Source organism: Antennarius striatus, chromosome 9, assembly GCF_040054535.1.
Source record: "Antennarius striatus isolate MH-2024 chromosome 9, ASM4005453v1, whole genome shotgun sequence".
Classification (NCBI taxonomy): domain Eukaryota; kingdom Metazoa; phylum Chordata; class Actinopteri; order Lophiiformes; family Antennariidae; genus Antennarius; species Antennarius striatus.
Window position 1 is genome coordinate 18,924,423 of NC_090784.1, and position 22,560 is coordinate 18,946,982.

At 40.7% G+C, this 22,560-nt stretch overlaps 2 protein-coding genes across 2 annotated transcripts; one reads left to right on the forward strand and one right to left on the reverse strand.

The window, feature by feature from the left end:
* Positions 1 to 1,802: 1,802 nt before the first annotated feature.
* On the reverse strand, positions 1,803 to 9,257 carry lin28aa (lin-28 homolog Aa). The gene is made up of 4 exons (XM_068324315.1): positions 9,248 to 9,257; positions 8,143 to 8,315; positions 4,267 to 4,451; positions 1,803 to 2,019 (listed from the first exon to the last, which is right to left on the reverse strand). Exons 1-4 carry the CDS (start codon positions 9,255 to 9,257, stop codon positions 1,803 to 1,805), a joined length of 585 nt encoding a protein of 194 aa, XP_068180416.1.
* A 3,504-nt stretch (positions 9,258 to 12,761) lies between these two features.
* On the forward strand, positions 12,762 to 21,463 carry LOC137601968 (glycoprotein endo-alpha-1,2-mannosidase-like protein). Its single transcript, XM_068324475.1, has 4 exons — positions 12,762 to 13,281; positions 15,334 to 15,443; positions 20,355 to 20,431; positions 20,827 to 21,463. Exons 1-4 carry the CDS (start codon positions 12,777 to 12,779, stop codon positions 21,461 to 21,463), a joined length of 1,329 nt encoding a protein of 442 aa, XP_068180576.1. The 5' UTR covers positions 12,762 to 12,776.
* Positions 21,464 to 22,560: the final 1,097 nt, after the last annotated feature.

Here is a 22,560-nt window from a genome sequence, read left to right on the forward strand (position 1 = left end):
GTGCAGAGAAACATTGCATTGGTTTTGGCATAGATAGGAACAACAATGGGACTCTTCAGAAATCCTCAATGTGCATAAGAATAAAGAACACAAAAAAAAAATCATACAAGGAAAAGAAAATAACAAATTCACAGTTTACATCAATCCTCATCATGCTATGTACCTGGACTGTATATATTACTGTTTAACTGTTTTTATATTGCATTGTGTTAATGTTTGAAGCACATATGTACAAAGTAGTACAAAGTACCTTGATGTTATAAATGTCACATGGAGCACTTCATCATGGATTTTTGAGGTCTACCATTCATCACTAAGAAGCTTCAAAAGGAGCAGAAGGAGAAGTGGTAGCACTCATGGATGAAAATAAATAAGTAGTATGATTTTTAAAAAGGCTTTAGAATAATTTTACATATATATTAATTGGGTGTTTAAAGTCTCGTCAGCTTCTCCTGTAAAACGGGAGTAAAATGCTGATTGGCTAGCTAGTTCTACTTGCTCCTCCACGCAGGCTTGGTGTTCCTGAACTATAACCCTAAAGGGTTACAGGGAGGTAATGTCTTAAATAACTACCTAAAAATGGATCGCACAGGTAAAAACAAAAACACCAGCCAACCCACTGGCAACTTCATGGCTGATTCTGCCTCACTTTATTCAAGTTTCAAGAGGAGAGCTAGCTGGACCCTTCAGTAACAGTCCAGATCAAGTATGGTTTTGAAAGTGATGATGTTCCTGCTTTAGGTTTGATATGTAAGTGGTTGGAATTCTATCAAATCCATAATGCGGACATTGTAAATATTTTTCTCCATGGATTTTGGGGAAATCCACAGGAGTTCTAACACATATCCTACAGGTAAGCGAGCATCAAAGTTGACATATATGCACTTGCATGAGTACAACAGGTCACACTTTACATCAAAATACGAAATTGGGTTCAAGAGGTTTGCAGCAATGCTGTGTAAAAAGTAACGCAAAAGGGATTTGAGCAATTCCAACCACAATCTCCATTTTTGTATTTTTGTGGATATTTTGGTAGCAGACCATACATGCACCAATGAGGTAGTCCGTGCAGCTTTGGACAGCCAGCAAAATGCTGGGTGAAAATTATGAAATGACAACAACAACAAAAAAATTACTCTGAACCAAAAAACTGAAAGCAGGTTTTGGTTCGACAATCATTTGGCCCCAGGATTACTGGATGGTCCATTGCAATATTTGCAGATGACAATACATTGCCTATAGCTATACCCTAAAACCCATCCCATGTGTTTTCACTAACCCTACTGATCCCCTCATATTCACAGTCACATTCATTACAGAGGTAAACAGTCATGTCTCTGCCTTGTCAATAGTGAGGGTGTAACAGTCAGGAAGGAAAATGTAAGGCAGCAAAAGTGTAGCGCTATACTTAATGACATTGACTGAGTATAATCCAAAAAACGGAGGTATAATGCCCACAGTTTAAGTAATTTATGAAAGGAAATAAAACAGACTTTGCAAAAACTCTTCAAGAGAATCTGTTACATGGCATTGCTCACTACAATCTTTGTACCCTCAGACGACGGCTATTAAAGCATTTAGAAGACGTCCTGAGTGCAATAATTTGGCAGAATTCCTGAGTGTTACACCAAATGAAACCAACAACAAAAAAACTTCAACATTTTTCAAAAGGATTTTTTTTTTAAACCTGAGGTAGTTCCCAAAAGCAGCTTCAACAGGTGGAGGGGGGGATTGCGTGTCCCATCTATCCATCCAAGCAGCTTGATTGGCCTCTGTGCTTCCCCGGTGTCAGTATTCCCGTTTTAATCAGACATCTCAGGAAGTGGCGCGGAGTGGCCGTGCTCTTCGTCTCCTTTTGAGGGAGATGGTTTTCCCTGAGAACCGGGTGAGGACTGCTGTGCTTTGATTGGGCAGTTGGCGACCATGTGATCAATACTCTGGCAGAAATGGCATTTCTTTGGCTGAGGTGGCAACTTGCACTCTTTGGCATGGTGGTCCAGGCCTCCACAGTTGTAGCACCTATGATAGGAGAAGGCTTTTACTCAGGTGCAATGTTTAGAATAATAGCAAATCTTTGCTTATTAACAGATAAAGGGTCTTTTTTTAATTAAAACTTTGGATTCAAATTTCTGTTCACCAGACAAAAGTCCCACATAATTTACTCATTAGTTTCAAATTTGCTCTTTTTTTAGTGTTATTTCCTGCTGAACATACAACTGCAAAGCGAAGGTAAAGAATCCATGTAGAAATGAGGAATAAACAAACAAAGCACATTTTCAGCGTGGAGTAGAACTTTATCTTGCATTCTTTTTCCACTAGGTGGCAACGTTTCTCTAACACTGGAATGACTTCAGCTCCAAGGGGCCAATAAGTCCTGCAGGGGCATTTAAGGTCAAACCCCATTCTCTAGAAGAGCAAGGGTTAGAAAAAAATATGAAATCAAGCCATGTTTCTTAGATGAGAAAACCTCCTTTCTAGCCACCTTTGTGCATGGAGTTTTCTCCACGTTATTCCAGTTATTTTTCTGTTCTGATAACCACATTATCTCCTTGCATTTTGAACAGCTTGTCCTATTTGTCACAGTCAAAAACTTTCCGTTGCAGTCTATTGTATCAAAGTGAAACATCCCTTTCATAAGCATTGAACTTTAGAAACCAACGCCACCTCTATAGAATGGACACGCGTGCAGGGTCGGAAGACAGATGGGGTGGTGGGCGTGGGCTGGTGTGCCACCATGTACCCCCCTGCCCCAATCGCGGCAGCAGATGAGGTTTGAACAGGGCGGCTGCCAAGGGTCAGTGTGCCTTTGTGGCGGTGGCCGTTAGGGGTGGTGTCAAGGTCTATACCGTCACATCACAGAAGCTCCCTACCTCAGCATCCATCAGGAAGGGGAAGTGGTCCCTTTGTCTAAAAAAAGCTGTAGTAATGACCTCTGAACCCTGCACCCCTCCTGAGTTCTCTCACCAACAATCCCATCCCAGCCCCCACAACCTTTGCATTTACTCATACACTGTTGCCATGACAACCCTGACCTTTCACCCCTTTGCCCAGGCTCTTACATCTGTTATCAATTAAATGGACAGGAGCTTTTTCCCCACCCTCAGTCATTTATATACACACACTCACAAAGGTGACTTGTGAAATGCGCAGCGGAAAACAGCCGCAAACCACAAACCTAGAAGTATAAATTAAAATGAAACTACTAATGATCATTAGTTATAAATATTATCAATCAGTCATATATAAATAAACCAATGCAACACCATCCAGTATTGCATAATGAAATTTGCTAGAGGGGAGCAATATCTTTTCAATGGATCACTGAGGCCCGGGGAGTTATTGAACCACTGCTAACCTCACAGGACGATTTGAGGCAGTAATGATCTCTGCTCTCACACTGACTACTATCCGGCTCTAATCACGACTGACAGGAGTTGATGCACTTCGAAATCTGTACCATACGGCCATTCAAAGATTTACCCGAAATATCAAGGTACTCCCAATTGGTTGATTTTTCTTTCCCTTGGAGGGAAATTATTACCTTTGCATAAATCTTTTTTTAAAAAAAGGTGTGTTTTGTGAACAATCAGCAGATTCTACTTGACATTGTTGTCTTTTTGAGTGTGAACGTAATTCTCACTTTCAAGTTATTGTTGGGCATTAAGAAAATGAAGAAACTAAATGCAATATTTATGATATTAAAATTGTGAAGCTTTTTTTTTGTTATTAGTTTGATTTTGAAATTATGAATCACAATGGCTGAATGGGTTTTGGAAGAAAGAGCCACTGGGTGTAAATTCACCAGGGGCCAGCAGATTTAAACAGTTATTGATCCAGGTCACACGTCAAACCTGCTGGTGTGACCCTCACTGGGGCTGGAGTTGGGGGTTGGGGTTAAGGAAGAGGAAGGAAAATGGGGAACAACTACAACAGCATTGTATATGTGATCAAAGTGGACAAAATAAAATACTACAAATTCCTTCCTAAGAAACCAATTTCTGCTTTGTTTGTCAAAAATGAGCATACTTCTACTTTTAGTGATGAAAGGGAAGCTTCAGTCTTAAATGCAGGCGTTTCAGAGGAGAATCTCACATACGTTATCGCTTTCAAGTCAGATTCTGTGGAATTCTCTAAAGACATTTTAGTATGTGAAATAACTGAAGAAAATATCAACTATTGATGAGTTTGCATCTGCTGTACAGGAAGGACATGTTGATTCCACTCTAAAAGAGTACCCCTGTTCTTCCACAGCCCATCTCTGCTCACCTATCTCCTTTTGAGCGCCGCTTCTGGACCTTCTTGCCCTTTGGTCTTCGTTCACTGCCCAAGCAGTGGACACCACCTGGTCCAGTAACTCGCTGTGACTCCAGGCCTTTGGAGGACTTTTTGAATGTAAACTCGACTGCTTCGCCTTCCTTCAGGCTGCGGAAGCCTTCCATGTGCAACTTGCTCTGAAAAAAGATGACAGGGAGAGGATTCGGCATTTAAGTTAGCGACAGTAAAATTCAGTTTTATTCTGGCGTTGACACAAATTGTCTATTTTATTCCCAATTACAGACATGCGACGGAATTATTCATAAGATTATAGTGATGTTTGTGAACAGCTCTGCAACTGAGCCTGTCCATGTGACACATTAAGACCAACCCCCACCTATTCTTCACTTTAGTACTATCAAAGTCCGGCAGGATTTATCAGATAACTGATTTTAAGGTGATCATCACGTCTCACTTGATCAACTCACAAGAACTACAAATCAACAAAACTCTGCCCATCATTACATACTGGCCTTCATTGAAAGGCAGTGGTGCCTGGGGGGGGGCAGCTTTGTCTTTTTTTTTGCTGTGTATGAGTGGTAAATCTAATGAGGATAACCTTCAGCCCATCCCCCCTCTCTGGAAGAACAGCATTCCACATTGCTGCCCCCACCCCATCGCTTATCCCACCCACATCACAAAGCTCCGCTAACACACCGGCCACCAAACTAACCCCAAACAGCAGGATGCAGGGGTGAGGGCTACGGTTGGGGGTGGGGTGAGAAGGCAGTGTGGCTTCTCGGTTGGGGGTCAGGGTGACATTCCTTGGATGGTTGTTTGGCAGAAAGACATGGAAGATAAAAAGTTGAGACTGAGCAAATACCCATCTTTGAATGTCCAATTTTTGTTGCTTGTAAAGAATTATTTCACGTTGTAACGCATTCGATGGACATCTGAGGTCTGTTGGTTCATCAACAATGGAGACACAATGGTCTGACGCTTTGAGTAAACAGCACCTTTCCCCCGCTTCAGCTTCATATTCACTGAAACTATGTTCACCTGACGTGACCTTTGAGAAGGTTCTTGTTGATACTAAAAGCATTTTGTTTACAGAGTAAAAAAAGATAAGGAAAGGGACGGTGTAATGTGGTTGGATGTCAGAGGTTGGACAAGACAACATGGGAAACCCCTTGAAAAATCCTTTAGTAAGACTGACATTAATCTATAACAATTATATCAGACGTTTGACACAGGAAGAAAGATCCACCGCCAGTCGATTCACTTAGATTAACACAAATCCTCTTTAATTCCTTTAATTTCCGAATAAAAATTTTCAATGTCTGCCTTTTCCAAAGCTAACAGAAATATTAAAAAAAAATCCCACAATCTCCAGTCTATTGCAGCTTCAGATTATTCAGCCAATTAAAAGATAAGTTGGTCTACTAGTATTGACCAATCGTTCTGATGAAGTACAAACTATAAAAAAAACTATCTGGTGACAAAAAAAAAAAGAAGTACCTTCTCTAATTCTTCAACGGCTCACATCTGATCATCACCTGCAAACTTTTAAGGCATTAAGACACACAGTTGGTGAACTATGACACTTGAGTGGCGACATGTACATCAGCAGAACCTCAGTTTCATCAGGCCTTCCTGAGCGTTAAATCCACTTCATCTCCCAAGTGTGACCTTCCCCACCCCCATAACAGGCCTTCAGCGGTCACATAACCCTTACCTGGTTATCCACCCCCACAGGTAAAGATAAGGGCGGAGCGTTTAACTTCAAGGACCCGGTACAGAGGTGTTATTAGTGGTGTCTACTATAATCTATCCAGTTACGTGTCTGGAAGCCCGGAGAGGCAGAGAGAGACATCAGAGCAGGAAGGGACAATAAGAGGCCTGCTGCTGAGACAAAGACGGGCTCGGTCACGGCTGAGGGGTGCTTCATTCGGATGCATGGCTCTATTGTCCACCTGCACAAAGGCCACAGGGCCCTGGAAGTTAATTTTCCCTGACACGCGGTCAGGGAAACGCTAATTTTGGGGCTAAGGCCTTTTTAGTTGCCATAACCCCCACACATTCATCACTGAAGCACGCGTGTTTATTTTATCTAGTGAAAGAGAAGGAAGGAAGTCATTGAAAACAAATTTCTTGTGAGAAAAATGTAAATGATTGTTGAGGTTATTCCTTGAATATAGCACAATTTTCCTCTTTCAGATTTTCTTGACATAATATTTGTGACCTTGAATTTGATTTGTGCTCAGTGTGCACCATGGCATTCATTAAACTAACCCATATCCCATTTTAGATATCTCTAAACATTTTATCTGAAACTGTGTAAAAGCTTTTATCCCCCGGATAAACTCACATTTCAGTTCCAAGTAGTTCGACCAATCAGGTACTAACTTTATGTGTGAAATCAAACGATATCACACGCAGAACGTCTGCACAAAAACACGGAAACTCTACATGCATCATGATGCATAACGAAGCAGACAACTGAAAAATCAGAAAGGAGAAGAGTTGATTCAGTGAGTGTGAGATAATAAGAAATGTTTATGGACCATTTCACACAGATATGCTGATATCCAGTTAAAGTTAACCTTTGGGGGGAAAAAAGGCATGTTGTGAGTTATTACAGGGTGGAGGAATGTTGTCATCGACAAAATGTGCTTGAAATGAACCCTGGGAGCTTTGTTCCCTGTTAAAGCTGTAACACAGCGCACCACACACACACACACACACACACACACACACGGGGGTTGGGCTGACTGGCAAAGAGCCTTTAATCACTTTATGACAGGAACCTTGAGGTGAATAAGCAGCAGTGGGGAATCCTCTCATTCACATGTTAAGCCTCTATATCTTATCAGGCAGCAATGGAGGCGGTGGCTCACATGAGAAGAAGTAGGAGGGAAATTCACTCCGACCTCCCACCACACTGATTGTGTAGGACAAGGTGAAATAAGGTCTTGACTAAACCCAAATGAGCCATTATAAGTTTGTTTTTTTTAAATCCATCTTCAGAATAAAATAGACGGTAAAACCTCACGCGAGGCCTGGATGAGAAACAAATAAATAAATGAAATAAATGTGACCATTTGGCTGACCTCAGCAATGTCATGAAAATCACATCAAGTTAAACTATAACAGAAGTGATCAATAACCTTTGTTTAAATGAATTGCTAAACTTTAAAGCTCAGTCAAAAACCTTGAGACACTCAATAAGTTTGATTCTTCTATAGCTTCTTGATTTCGAAGGGGTAAAATCTGCTACAGTTCCAACCTTCATTAACATTACATTCAGTCAAGGTCCTTAAAACCAGGAGGGGGATGTGGAACATGTGTCCCCCTGGGGAAGGAACACCCACCTAAAGTGAACTTCTTAACTTCTATATTAAACCCTAATTAAATCTAGAGTTGCATTATATTTCATTTTCTTTCTAAGGTGAAGGAGTTGTGGCGGCCTTTTTTTCAGGAACAATTAGTTTGGCCCTCACATTACGCAGACCTGCATACCTCTGCTGTGACCCAACTATGTATCATATACTTCAGAGTAAAGTATTTGTATCTAATAAAGTTAATTACAACTATAATATGTTTGGAATATAACAGTTTGACCCCATATATGTGATTTTGTTCATCGCAATTCACGCATCATTTTGATGTGTGGATGTTCTAAACAAGTTTTCCAAGAAGTTTACGCAGATTTCCAATAAACCCAACATTGTTTAAAAGAAAAGAAAACATGGAGCAGGTATATATTGGAAACAGGTGAGACGATCTCGCCCCTGCCGGTGGGAAAAGTAACTTAATTTAGAAAAGTTCCAGGCTGCACATTTTAAACGCGTAAATGAAGCCCAATCGGGGGGCAGGTCAGACTCTTACCTGATGGACGAACACATCAACCGGTTCGTCCAGCGGTACCCCCTCCCGGTTGGTCATGGACAGGAAGCCGAAGCCCATGCGCACGTTGAACCATTTACACAAGCCGACCCCGCTGAGAGCCCGAGAGTCTTCCTCGGTGCTCGGTCCTTCATCCTCCTCGGTTTTACACATTCCTGCATGAAAAGTCGACGTGATTACAAAAACATGACTATGTTTAAAAATTTAAGAAAACTAGGACTTGTCCAGAAATTACAAATTTAAAAAAAAAAAAAAAAAAAAAAGAGCATGAAAAACTTCCCACGCGTGGTTACATCATCGATCAATAGGAATCGATAAAAAAAAAAGGAACACACATGTAGCGACATTTTCGGTTCATCTCGGGTAAAGTCTTCACTAATGTCGCCAAGGCAAGTCAAATATTTCGAGATTGAGTAACCAGAAAAAAAAGTGTTTTTTTTAACATTTTTTTTGTGCTTCATGATTGTTTCAAATTTTCTGAAAGAGTTAGGATTAAGCAGACAGAGTTAGGATTAAGCAAACACGCGGATTTACGTCACGTGTTAAACAATGCCTTAAATGTCCCTTTGAAATCAGATGGACAGTTCACCAGAAGACGTCTTCATTAAGTCAGATTTTTTTTTTTAAAAAAGGAGAAAAAAAAGATACAGCTGCATGTTTTTGTACTCAACCTGGAAAATCCTGATTGGAAACGGAGCCCATGTTTTCAATTCTGCCTTGAGTCTAAATCAGCACCCAAACCACAGTTGCCTTTTGCGCCCTCGCTTCTGCGTAATCCTCACGGATTGCCACTTTCACGCAAACTGCGGTGAAAAGCAGAAACTTTGCCGAAAGAGGGAAAGCGGGAGAGATAGGTAAACAAAAGGGGGCTGGAAGCCCATACCCCCCCCTCCCTCCTAAACAATGAGAGGGATGGAGGAGTAGAAGGAAGGGGGTGGGGAAGGGGGTCAACGGCCAGAATTTTTTTGTTGACACCATCTCTCCTCCTCCATTTCTTTAAAAAAACAAAAAACAACCCAATGCAAGGACATTCAGCCTTTTCAGAAAGCCCTTCAAACCGATGGGTCCTCAAAAGATCCCAACATACCTTCTGCCATGTTTGAGAGCCCCTTTCCTCCCAGAGTCCACCACTGCTGCTGCTGCCTGACGCCCGGACGCTGGTTTCCTCTGTCCAGCGGTGGTCAGCTCTGGTGGTCAGTACAAATGACCACTCCAAAAAAAAAAAAAAAAAACCCACGCTCTCGGTCACGTCCACGTGATTCACAATTAGAGCCCCCTCCCAAAATCATCGATCGCATCATTATATGATGGAAGGGGCCCCAAATTGTGGATAGTGACCGATCACCTTTAACGAATAAATCCTATTTCCACCCATTTCGTTGATGCCAGTCGAAGTTCAGTCACTTCAAGAATTTGCTGCGGCTGTGGGATAATTAGTGACAGCGGTAATCTGTTCCGTTTTTGTTTAAAATATTAAATATGTATGTTGCTACTAAGACTGCTGTTTATTTTCTGTGGGGTAGAATTAATTCACATTTTCGTTTTATTTCTTTAAAAGCATGCAATAAACACCCAAGAAGGAACTTGTGCCTGAATTGAAACACAACTTTTAAGTAAATGTTGGTGTAGTTTTAAGTGAATTAACTCAATAGTCTCACATTATTACTTTGCATGTCATCATAAATGGGGTTGTCGAGCCTGCTTTGGGTCTCCATGCAGCCAGAGAGAGGATTGTGATGGTAATTGTGATTAAACACGGAGGGGGGGATGAGTTTTCCTACTGTGCTGCAGAGGGAGAAACTACAACTACTGAGATAGGGAGAAAGAATATAGTTTCTATGTTTTATATTAGAGGGAAACAAAAGCGGACTTGAACACAAAAAAAAAAAAGGTTGACGCATGAAAACAAGCCAAGCTGGTTAAACGAATTGATGGATCAATAGTGATTGATCACATCATGCTAAGATGTTGACTCGTGTCCTTGTGAAGTGATGGATAATTAAAACAAAGAGGAAAGTGATCTTTTAACCAATCTGAAAGTTGAAGAGTCAAAAGCGGAATCAACGAAAAGACCTCAACTTAACTGTTTCATTACAAAACATCATAATAATAATAATAATAATAATAATGTATTATTATATATGACATTAAATGGGCTGCGAACCTAAATAAAAAAGTTCGCATAGAAAAAAATAAAAAAAATATAACTTCATCTTTTACTCTTAAAAAATCAGACAAAATTAGAAATGCATCTTGTGTTATTTAATCTGCATGTACATTATTCAAAATACAGATTAATTGACAAGCGGGATGAGGGAAGATGATTTAGGAATATTGGATAATTGATTACATTTTTTCCGTGGGTATTATCTTCAACCTTAACTATTAGTATTATTTTTTTTATGAATGGAAGCACAGCACATTTCAGAGGTGACCCGTCGATTTCAACGCAACCCCCACAACGACCCCTTGTGGACCCACAAGTCCGTATTTTACAGTCCTAAACATCGAAACTGACAGCTTTAAATACCCCAACTTGGATAAATAATTGCTGCACAAATGAGAAAAGGCCATACGCCTTGTCAGGCAATTTAATTTCAAGGAATAAACAAATAAACAAACAAAAAACATGTTTATTAAGTGACAGCCAATGTCAAGATTGATTATATATTTGTAAAAACAAACCTTTAATAAATTATCAGGTTTAGCCAACAACTAGAGATATAGATTTAAATAATAATGACCATTAGCCTTAAACGCGGCAAGACATAACAGATGTTCCCTGGTGGTATTTAAGACATCTTGGAACTGTTATCTTCTCTGACACTCCTTGTTTTAATGCTGAAGATCTATAATTTAATATTACAAAACTGACAACTAAAGCTTGACCCCACCTTATAATAAATGTCAGTATCCATATTTAGGACTATATCTTATTGACTTTGGTCATAAGCAGTTTTTACAAAAATGCAACAGTCTGACCATGGAAGATGAAGTTTGTTGGGCAAACTGAAATTTTTTTTCTTTTTAAACCTGAATTGTATATTGTATAACAAGTGGCTTAAAACAATGAGAAGGGTGATATGCAGCCTGGACAAAGAAAACAACTGTAATAATGTCTGAGCAGTTTGATCACTTTCAGCAGAGGGTCTGGTCCAAGCACTGTCTCAGAATATTTTGACTCCAAGCCAAGGCATTTAGTTCTCACTTCTGGATCTGTACCAAAAGCTACAAGCGGACGAACTGCCAAGATGATTGTATTTTGTTCTGACATTACCTGGCGAGGTGCAACAATTATTTATTCACTACACCAATATTTTAAGATAACACTTTGTTTCCAAGAGGCGGTCATCGCTGCTGATGGACTACAAAGATGACAACATCGTGTCCTGGCGGGGTGCGACGTCCATTTATCCAGGAACATATTGTTTCCTTTGGTAGAATGAAAAGTCACTGTTTCCATAAATTATTTAAAAGCGTGAATTACTTTCAAAGTCAATAAATTAAACGGAATCAATGTATTATTTGCTTAATAAGTATAAAAAAAACAACAGAACCAATTATCAAAAAACAAACTTACAACTGTTGACACATTTCCACGACCTCTTCCACACTCCCCCCTCCGATGCACATTAAACACATTAATTTGTATATAATATCATTAATTCCGGAGTGCCATGAAGTCCCGCGGTACTTGAAAGCAGCAGCCCTGCTGTTCCACAAATATCCACTAGATGTCAGTAAATATCTGAAATAAGGTTACAGCATAAACCACAGTCAGAAGGCGACGTAACGCTTGATTTTAATTATAATTATAATCATATCCTTATTTATAGATATAATATTCATAATCATCATTATAATAATATATTGACAATCGACAGCGATCAGAACCAGACTCTGAAATTAGTTTTTGCAGTCCTTGACTAATAAATCCATAGCCTGCCTTGCAGCATTATGACAACATTCATGATGATTTCCCCTCGTAAAGCATCTAATTCCTTCTCTCTCTCTCCGGTTATGAACGAAGAGCAAAAACAGAATAGAGTCCTGGCTTTATCTAAAACCAAAAAAGGAGTGTGCGAGGGAGAAACCGACCAACCGCAGCGGCTTTAGCACTTCTCTGCGTTTCGTTGTGGAGGGGTCAGCTCCTGGGGTGGGACACAACGATTATAAAGGGATGGGGGAGAGACGGTTTTTGATAGGGACGTCAAGCTTTAAACATGACATTTAGTGATCCCTAATATATGGAGCAGAACAAACGTTTTGAGAAGTCAGTTTTTGTTAAAAAGGAAAAAAACAACAACTTTATAATATAATGGGGGAAAAAAAGGCTTAGAATTTAAATGACTGCACAGAAGAAAGTTGGAACGCTTACTGAAACATTGGGGAGTCCGCTGCGCCTGGAATGCAAAGATAAAGCCCTATAGATATAATGATTATGTGTATAAGGAGATACCGGTGTGTTATTTGTAGTTACCACGAAGACAATTCTAAGAGTGGCTGGTATGTTGTGCGTAAAGGGTGAAGGGAAAGCAGACGCAGGACCCTGAGAGGTGGATCTTTGCTCCCCGTACCGTCCTCGCTGTCCGCAGCTTCTTCCACTCCAACCAAATATGGCCAGGTTCCGGAGGAAAGCCTGCATAGCGCTCTTCTTCTTTACTCTATTCATTTTTGGGACCATGATGGGATTAAGAACCCTGAAACCCAGTGACGGTTTCTCGGACCTCTCTCCGGGCTTTGAGCTCCTGCCGATGATAGGCGGGAAGATGGACCGGCGCTCCTCGCCCCGTGACGCCACCGCGTCCGCAGGTCAAACCTTCCAGGTTGGAAGCAAAGAAGTTCTACCCAACTCCGGTTCCGAGGGCACCATATTTTACGATGTTCATATTTTCTACTACACCTGGTACGGAAATCCTCATATAGACGGTAAATACATTCACTGGGACCACATCCTGGTTCCACACTGGGATCCCAAAATCGCGTCCAGCTACCCGAGAGGAAGACACATGCCTCCCGAGGACATCGGATCTAGTTTTTACCCCGAGCTCAACGCGTACAGTTCGCGGGACCCGGACGTGTTGGAGTCCCACATGGAGCAGATCGGAGCATCTGCAGCAGGTACAGATCAGTTTCTTTGGGAAAATAAAGAAATACTGATGGTTTATGTCCTTTTTTTTTTTTTTTTTTTACTTTAGTGCTCAGGGACTGCACAGAAAATGGCCTATATAACCATAAAGTCCCCCCCTTTTTTTTGGTTTGAGGGGCAGAAAACATTTTCAGCACCACAAATTCACTGGACAGCTCCCCCCACTCCGCTCCGTCCTGCAAGCCCAGAGAGGAAGGAGCTGTATGACTTAAAATGTATAATCTATATTTTAACTAAGTATGGGGAAAAAAGGGTGATTAGAATAACTGTGTTAATGATACGAAATTGATTTCTTAGGTGTTTGTCTTTGAAAGCACAAAAAAAAAACTTCATTAGGTGGTTTTCTCTGCATTGGAATAATTTTAAGCATCAGAGAGGTAAAGTTATTCATTAGGATACAAATCCAGTGATAAATTGAAATATTTAGTTACTTTATTTGATTAGTAAGTTAATTTATTCTTCCGACCACTTGGGAACAAACCGAAATGATTGTGTGTCCTGCTGGACACATGGTCAACAAACATAGAAAACACTGTGTGGGGTAAATGTAAAATCCTCAAAGGGAACGAAAATCCAAAAGGCTTAAATGAATGCATGCAGTATTAAATGGAGTGTGAGGCTTAGATCAATTTTGGATGTCTCATGAAGTATTAATTGGTGTGATGTTAGTTTTAGTCTTCGTATGGCTTCCCTACAGCGGAGTCTTGTAGCCAGGCATCAAGTGACAGTTGGATGTGTCCAGCTGTCAGCAGCCTACACATGATAGGCTGTGAGGCATCTGTCCTGCAGCTCAGTAGGATATCGTACACCATCCGGAGTGGTGACCGAACCATCCATCCGCCCCCTTTGAAACCTCATTGCTGTGACAGATGGATCGCAGGAGTGCTGCCTCACAATTCTTACTTAAAGCAATTCATTTAATCGGACACCACAGCCACTCGGACTCTGGGATTACACTTGGTGATGACTTATTTCCCACCACGTTTTAATGGCTCATAAATAAAGGCAATGGCCTTGTCCATACATACATACATACAGATATAGCTGGGTATTGTAATCTAATAGTATCCACAGCCCCACGGCATGCAGACATTAGATTAATGAATCAGCTCTGAGTACATATTTGATATGCTAGATCTTCATGGTGCCCAGTATTGCTGTGGCTGATATAACCAGCAGCAGACCATAAGAAAGCGTTCCTCTGATGGAATTTATGAGCCATTATGAGTGACAAAGTGCCAGTAAAACAAGACATAATAAACAGAGAAAAGATGACAGATTTATATTCATCAATCGAGTGCAGGATGTGGGTGATAAAGTTTAAATTTCAGTTGCATGAAATGCAAAACAACCAGAAAGAGACTCAGTATGGTCAGAAGTGGCTGCAAATTTATGCCAAAAAAGGTCCTAAAATATTCAAGAGATGCAAATGTAATTACAAGAAGAGGTCATTTTACCATAAAGAGTGACACAATGAAAATAAAACCACAAGACTGACACACAAAACCAGGGAGAAACAGAAAATGCTGAATGATAATTCAGCAAATGGCAACTAATAGATGCACCCCCACTCCCGACAAATATTTGTGAACTATTGTTTTCATTTCTCCTGCGTATCAAGTGGAGCTGCTTTAATCTTTAATCCATTATCTGATCATCTCCACCCTACTAGCATTACGTAATCCTGCATTTTACAAGACATGAAGGGAAATTATCCCAATTGATCAGCAGGTCAAAATTTGAAAACATGCTCAATGAAATGGTGGTGGACTGAACCGGTTCAGTGGTCTCAAACGGGTTTGCAAAATTAGGTGAAGAGAGCAAAAGTTTTTCAGCAATAACTCAGCATTGTCAGCATTTTTATCTTTTACAATCAAGGGGAAATTCATACATCATTTCAACAATGCATATGCAAACACTTTTTAGACTTAAGTCCTCTGCAGCAGAGGCTCACTGGGTTTTTTTCTCCAGTGTCTTCACTCCAGGATGGATGATCGTGCTCATGAGTTTCCACGTTTCTGCAGGTGTTCTTATCCTGTCCTGGTATCCTCCTGGCCTAGCCGATGACAACGGGGAACCTGTGGAGGATTTGGTTACAGCTGTTCTGGATGCTGCATACAGACACAACCTCAAGGTAAAAGGCGTGTATCAGTGAGATCTGAAGCAAGGATTGAGGAAAAGGCTGAATAAAAGTAATGACTCGCATCTATTCAGTACATACTTTAAAATGCTGCAGGGATACGAGTGTTGAATGCTCAAGGATTTTGGCATTTTAAGTCAGCATCTGTTGGCAATGGAGCAGGGTTTTTTTTTTACTAAAAGTGCTGCCATCATAAATTGCAGTGGGTGTTTAAAAGATGCTTTTTTATTTTTATTGATTTACTCTTTATTTAGTCAGACAAATAACAATGAACAAGCAGTAGCAAGAAAATGTACCATATGCACATTGTTCTAAGTGGAAGGAGTTGAAAACAGGCAGGCTTTATGTATTGTCTCTGTATTCTACAAAAGCGCCCCAGCATATACAGTATGTGTCTTGTATACTGCAGAAATATACACAAGATAAACCTCCAGAAATACGAGTGGAATTTGCCCAGAATTTATTATGTATAGTTTTTTCTTTTTAATAGAAAGTAGAACTAACTTAAGCAGTACAAGAATTTGTCACCTGCATAGAAATACATATGATTTCCTTGTGCATCAAGTCCTGAAATAGTCATGAAAAGAGTAAAATAAAATTGGGCCAAACAAAGAGTTTTGGGGCAACCCATTAAATACTTAAATACTACTGCCCATCCTGCATGTGACTGTTTTTAAACTTGCTTTGTTGCCTCCTATCAAGCTGCCTGTACTGATCAGATTCACCTTAGTAGTGAATGATAGGACAGTGTCAACAGACATGTGAACTAATCATGTGACCTGTTGCCAGTTCAGATGGAAAAGATAGACTGAAGAAAATTACTGTCCATTTTGATCCTTCCACCTTCTGCATGTGCATCAAAGGTTACTATAACGATAGGGAATTCTTATTCATAATGTGGTGAAATTCACATCAGACTCTACAAACAGAGGTGGAAGGTGGATGAGAGCTGTGGGAAGAGGAACTAGGGATTCAATATCTTTCTGTATGAATTTAAAAGGACAAGCGAGAGACAGGATCGTAAGTGTATTCTTATGTCGATGCAGGTGCCATTAATAATGCAGCATTTGTGGAACATCTGGTGTGTAAAGTAATAATCTTAGTATTGTCATGCCTGCTGACATGGCAGAGAAGATTCAACGTTACTTGAAATTTTGTTCAAGTTACCAAGATTTAACCAAGTCTTTATTAAGTAGATGTATCTATTTTTAATATCAAATTGTGAAAAAATTCAAAGAAAAGTTATCTATTTGTACCCTCTCACCTCCCCCATTTTCTTGGTTACACACCTTTGTGTACTCCCTATCTTTGACTTCAAGAAGTTCATTCATTCCTTCATTCATTCATTCATTTTCCACACCACTTGTTCTGCTTTTGCGGGTCACGGGTGTTGCTGGAGAACATCCCAGCGGACTTCCGCCATGAGGCGGGGCGACACTCTGGACACATTGCCAGCAAGTCTCGGACTTCAAGAAGTTTTACAGTCTTACTACAAACAAGTTGGTGATGTTGTAGAAAAACTAAATTAAAAACAGAACAAATCCTTTTAAGGTATGTTGAGTTCAAAGTAGCACAAAAACAATATATTTAACGTTCAAACTGATCAACTTTATTACCTGTAAATATAAAGACATTATGAATTTGATGACTGCAAAATATTCCAAAAATATAGGAAGATAAAGTTAAATTAAAGGTAATTTATTTTCCAACAGCAATGTCACATAACTGTAATGACAGGCATGAGATCTGTCTGGTCAGTCTGTCAGATTTCATGCAACATTTATTCAATTTTCTGTCGGGCCGCAGGCAAAGAAATCAAGCATCTCTGCTCTCCAAGACAAGAATGGCCACATTAGACATGCAACACTGAGCTGATGAGGTTTTCCACAAAGTGCTGTCAGGAGAGGAGCTAATAGATGGAATTTAATGCCATGCTTTCTTCTCATCAGTGAACCAACAGGCATGATATTTTCATAGATGTTCTAAAACAAGCTGAGGCTCATTTTCTATTGAAAGCCAAACATTTCAGTGTCTAATGAAAATAGATAAGGAAGGATACGGAAGGGAAGCACTTAGAAGATCACAATTACAGCGCAGAAAGAACCTTCAAATGGAATTATTCTGTGAGAAACAGGAAGTTAAATGCAGTCTTGCTCTCTAAGCAGTCTCCTACAGTTTCCCTTGTCTCTCACGAACCCTTCCCACTCCTCTGCACAGGACATTTATCACTGGAGTGTCTGGTCCTGCATAATTTTTGCAAAATGCTGACAAGGTAAAGAACGTTGCCTCTCATCATTTGCATCTCTAATGCATATACTCTAAAGCAATGACCTTAAACATATCTTTGCTCTTTTCTACTTAAAGGCAGGCAGGGAGGGGTGTGTGTGTGTGTTTGTGTGTGTGTGTGTGTGTGTGTGTGTGTGTGTGTGTGTGTGTGCGTGTGTGTGTTTGTGTGTGTGTTTGCAGATGGTCCTACAATGGAAGTGGTAGCAAAAAAAAAAAATACCGAGGGTCAGGTTCGGACACAGACATGTCTGCAGTCTGCTTTTAGTAGGGTATAGTGAAGTGGGCACCATTAAATCAGACAATTTTAGTGGTTTGAAGAATCAGGATTTTAGATTTATATAAACACATAAAAGTAGCAGCGTCTTGCTGAAAAATAAAAAGTGAACTATCCAGACAGCAAATGCACACATGAATGAACTCAGCAATCCAGTCTTCTGTGGAAAAAAAACAAAACAGGATATGCATTTGATTTTCCACCTGACAATTTAGTCGTTCCTAATTCTACAAGGATTGTATTCTTAACTAATAGCTTGATGTCGTAATGTTGGACAGCAACTGAATGAGTCTTTTGTTTTATGTAGCTAAGTGGGCCATGACTATGTATTACGTCCATAAGATTCATGGATCCATAAGGTTCATGGCTTGATAAAACATTAGGGGGGCCTAGTGAGGAAAAAAAATATCTGTTGGACCTCTGTTGACCACAAAATAAATTCTTTAATATCTCACAGCTTAAGTTGATGTATTCACCCTGTTTCAAAAGAAAGAAATTTTTTTTTTATACTTATTTTGTTATTTAAAAACTAAATTGAACTGACTTGGAGATCAAATGAAAGCTTCGGATATATAGTCAACATTAGTCTTGATATTGGCATTTCCATCCTGTACAGCAAGAAGCACGATGACCCTTCTTTGGGTGATGCTGCACAAGAATTCAATGTGCTTCTTCTTATATAAGTTGAAGGGTATTTCAGGAGTGCCCACACACAGCTTTTGCATCGTGAATGTTGTTTCACAGAGCTGGAGAAGATCACATGGAGCCTCCACGGCAGTGCTGCTGCTTCACTTCAGCTTTAAGCTAAGCTGAAATAGTCCCTCTGTCCAGGGGAGTACGGGGGCAGTTTGATGGGGGCAGACGGGGTGGGGGATATGCATCGTGGATCCCATGACTTATTTTGCTTCCATGAACACTCCGCACCCTGGGGGGGAACTGCGGAAGTTGTCTTTGGAATGTAGGACATGTGGGGGTGAGGTCCACTGTACCCTGTGAAGACATCAGCCACACTGTCTTGTTCCCTGATACACCCATTAATTCTTCCATGGCCCTCCATCATCATTATGTGTCCTCTTGCCTTCACCACACAATGAAACTGACCGTTTGCACACAGGAATGTGCTCAGATTTGTCAAAATTGATATAACTGCCACAAAGGTCTGGACCTTTATCTTTCACATTGGCTCATATCTCTCGCTTTGTGCTTTCTGCATGACGTGGCACTCAGTTCCAAACCGTCCAGCGCCAATCGTGCTGGGATTGTCGTTCATGGTGTCAATGTTTACGAGGCGGTGTAGAAAGAACCGACTCCGTCTCATTTGTTCGCTAAATGACCGCAGAGTAATGGGGCAGTGTGTTTGGAAAACGGCTCGGGCTTTCTGGTGGTGTGTGTGATCTGCTGCAGTGAACAGGAGCACATCAGAGCCCCCCAACCCCCCACCCCAAACGGACACACAAACACAAACATACACACACACACACACACGCTGTCTGTGGATGATAATTGTGTGGCTTGTTTTTTATGTAGGGTAATCTTTGATGTGCGGCAACTCACAAAATATGTGAGTTGCCGCACATCAAAGCACTTAGGATTTCTATTAGCGGTACAAGTATTCCTGTTTTTTCCTTACCTTCGACTGAACATTAATACAGTATACAGATATAGACATCCGTCCCATGCAACTCTTCACTGGGCCGACTCTGAACTCCCCTTTATGGCCGATGTTATGAAAATACACTAATTCATTCACAAATTGTTTACATTTTTGTATCATAAATATGGTATGCATCAGTAACGTGTGTGTAAAATAGGACAGAGCATCATCTGTGCAATATACTTGATTTACCAGTCAGTCCTCCTGTTTGTCCGTTCAGTTTTGGAGTGATGGAAAAATTTGCCACCAGCAAGTGGGGTTAAGCAGTAAGACAAACCTTGTATGTCAGATTTGTTTTGCCCACCTTATGATACTCTTAGCCTCCATCATATTCAGCACCCCACCAAACCCCCTCAACTAGGGTGTCCTCTGAGCCATAGGGATTCATTTTGATCATACGCTATTCAAAGTCTCTGAATTCTCTAATCATACTATAAAATGTTCACCTTTGGCACTTTGTGTGCAAACTACTTCAGTTCCTTACTTTGCTGCTTTTGGATCAAATATCCATCTTTAGCATTCATTATCCATCTAATTTCTTCCTCTTCTCAAACTCAAACCAGCAGAAGGTCATCATATTGTCAGTTCTCAATGAGAGGGTTGATTTTAAGTCAATACTTGCTAAGGTCACTGCTGACTGCTGTGATTTTCCGATGCCATAATATGATGTATGTCTTTCTGCATGTCTTAGGTTGCATTTCACATCCAACCTTACAGAGGACGAAATGACCAGACTGTGCACGACAACATCAAGTACATCATCGACAGGTAGGCGCTCGTCTGGCTGGTTAAGTGTTTAAATTTAAATAGAAAACCATTAAGATTTCATGCACCGTTAAAAGAACACGCCGTTGCAAACCAAAATACCTTCAGAGACTACATCTGAATATGTAAGGCCCACTTTCATGACTTATGAATGAGTTTTGGAGTGAAAGCTGCTTTCCTGACCTTTTAGTATTGAAACTGCTCTTTTTTTTTAAAAAAAGAGCATCTGTTCATGCAAACTGCAGAACCTCAGAAAATGTTCCATTTCCAACACATTTAAACAAAAAACTGTTGAGAAAATCACCATAAGTGACCCCAATCATGACCTGAATGAAAAGTCATGAATTAATAATGGTTCAAGTGATTTTTTTGACCGCTGACTCTCCTTGTTGTTAAAGGTACGGTGACCACGGAGCTTTCTACAAGTTCATTTCCAACACAGGGAAGAGTCTCCCTCTGTTTTACATCTATGACTCCTACCTAACTCCTCCAGACTCCTGGTCTGAATTTTTGACTCCCACTGGCGCCCACAGTGTGCGTGGCTCGGCCTACGATTCCATCTTCATCGCTCTGATCGTGGAGGAGCGTCACAAGCACGACATCCTTTCAGGAGGCTTTGACGGCATGTACACTTATTTCGCCTCCAATGGCTTCTCCTTCGGTTCCTCTCACCAAAACTGGAAGTCGATCAAAGCTTTCTGCGACGGCAACAACCTCCTCTTTGTCCCCAGCGTGGGACCGGGTTACATCGACACCAGCATCCGGCCGTGGAACAACCACAACACGCGCAACAGGGTGAACGGTCGTTACTACGAGACGGCCCTACAGGCGGCGCTCAGCGTGAGGCCAGAGGTGGTCACCATCACCTCTTTCAACGAATGGCATGAGGGAACGCAGATCGAGAGGGCCATGCCCAAAAAAACCGCCACGCGTGTTTACCTGGATTATCATCCACACGAACCCGGTCACTACCTGGAGCTGACGCGCCGCTGGGCCGAGCAGTACAATAAAGAGAAGGAGCAGTGGCTGGTGTGAGCTCTGGAGCGCTGCAAGAGTGGGAAAGAGTGGGAAAGAGTCAGAGCAAAACAGATTTGACGTGATTTTATCTCCAACCCAACAGATGCCAGAATGTGCGTGCGTCAATTCGTGCGCACACGCACAACGGGACCCCTGCTGGAAACGTGACTTCTTTTTGGATGAAGCAGCCTTCAGGGTAGAGCTGTTCCATTCTCTAGTAACAACCCAGACTCCTTACATGCTCTGCAGGCCTGGCTCAGAGCTCACTTTAACATACTATAATTTAATATACTATTATTTGCCTAAAAATAAACTTTTGCCTCGGATATTTTTTAAAACACGCATCAGCACACATGGGACTCATTTCCTGCTTCTGCTGCTAAACCATAGAGTCCGTTTAATCGTTGAAGGTTCTGCTTTCTTCCACAGCAGAGTCACACACACAGTTTTTGAACTACACGGTTTGGTTTCGACGGCATATTAAAGCCGAGATTACTGAAGTTGCACTTGCAAGTGATGATCCACACAGGTGTTTGGAAGGGAAATGGGATGGGTTTATTTTGCAAAAATGGGATGGAATTATTTTGCAACAAATATCAAACAGAAGTATTTATAATCTCATATCTGTCAAGAACCACTTTTATTTTGATGCATCAGACCGTTTCTTTTTCATTCTTTGACTTTCTGGAGTCTCTGGCCTTTGGTGAGAAAGTGAGTAAGTTACTAAACTGTTGCTTTATGTTTCTGCATTAAAATGTTTAAAACCAACTACTTTTTGTTGTGTACTTAGATTGCACCGAACGCTTCTAAAAACATACAGGAACAAACATGTCTAGCAGGTTTTACCTGATAATTTGGAATTTAGAGTAATCCCTTCTTTGGGAATACTGTATGTCAAAGGGCACATATATAATCTGTTCACAGGATAAAAACATAAAATGTTGTTCAAGACTGTGGCTAGATGATTAAAAATCTACTTCAGACGTAGGGATTCTTAAATAGATTTGTGTGACTGATTTGATGAAATCCTTCACACTAAAAAAGAAAAAAAAAACACTTTCTGCTTTATTGCTTGTGATCAGCTCCTCCAAATGGATTCTGCTTTTTTCTAGTCT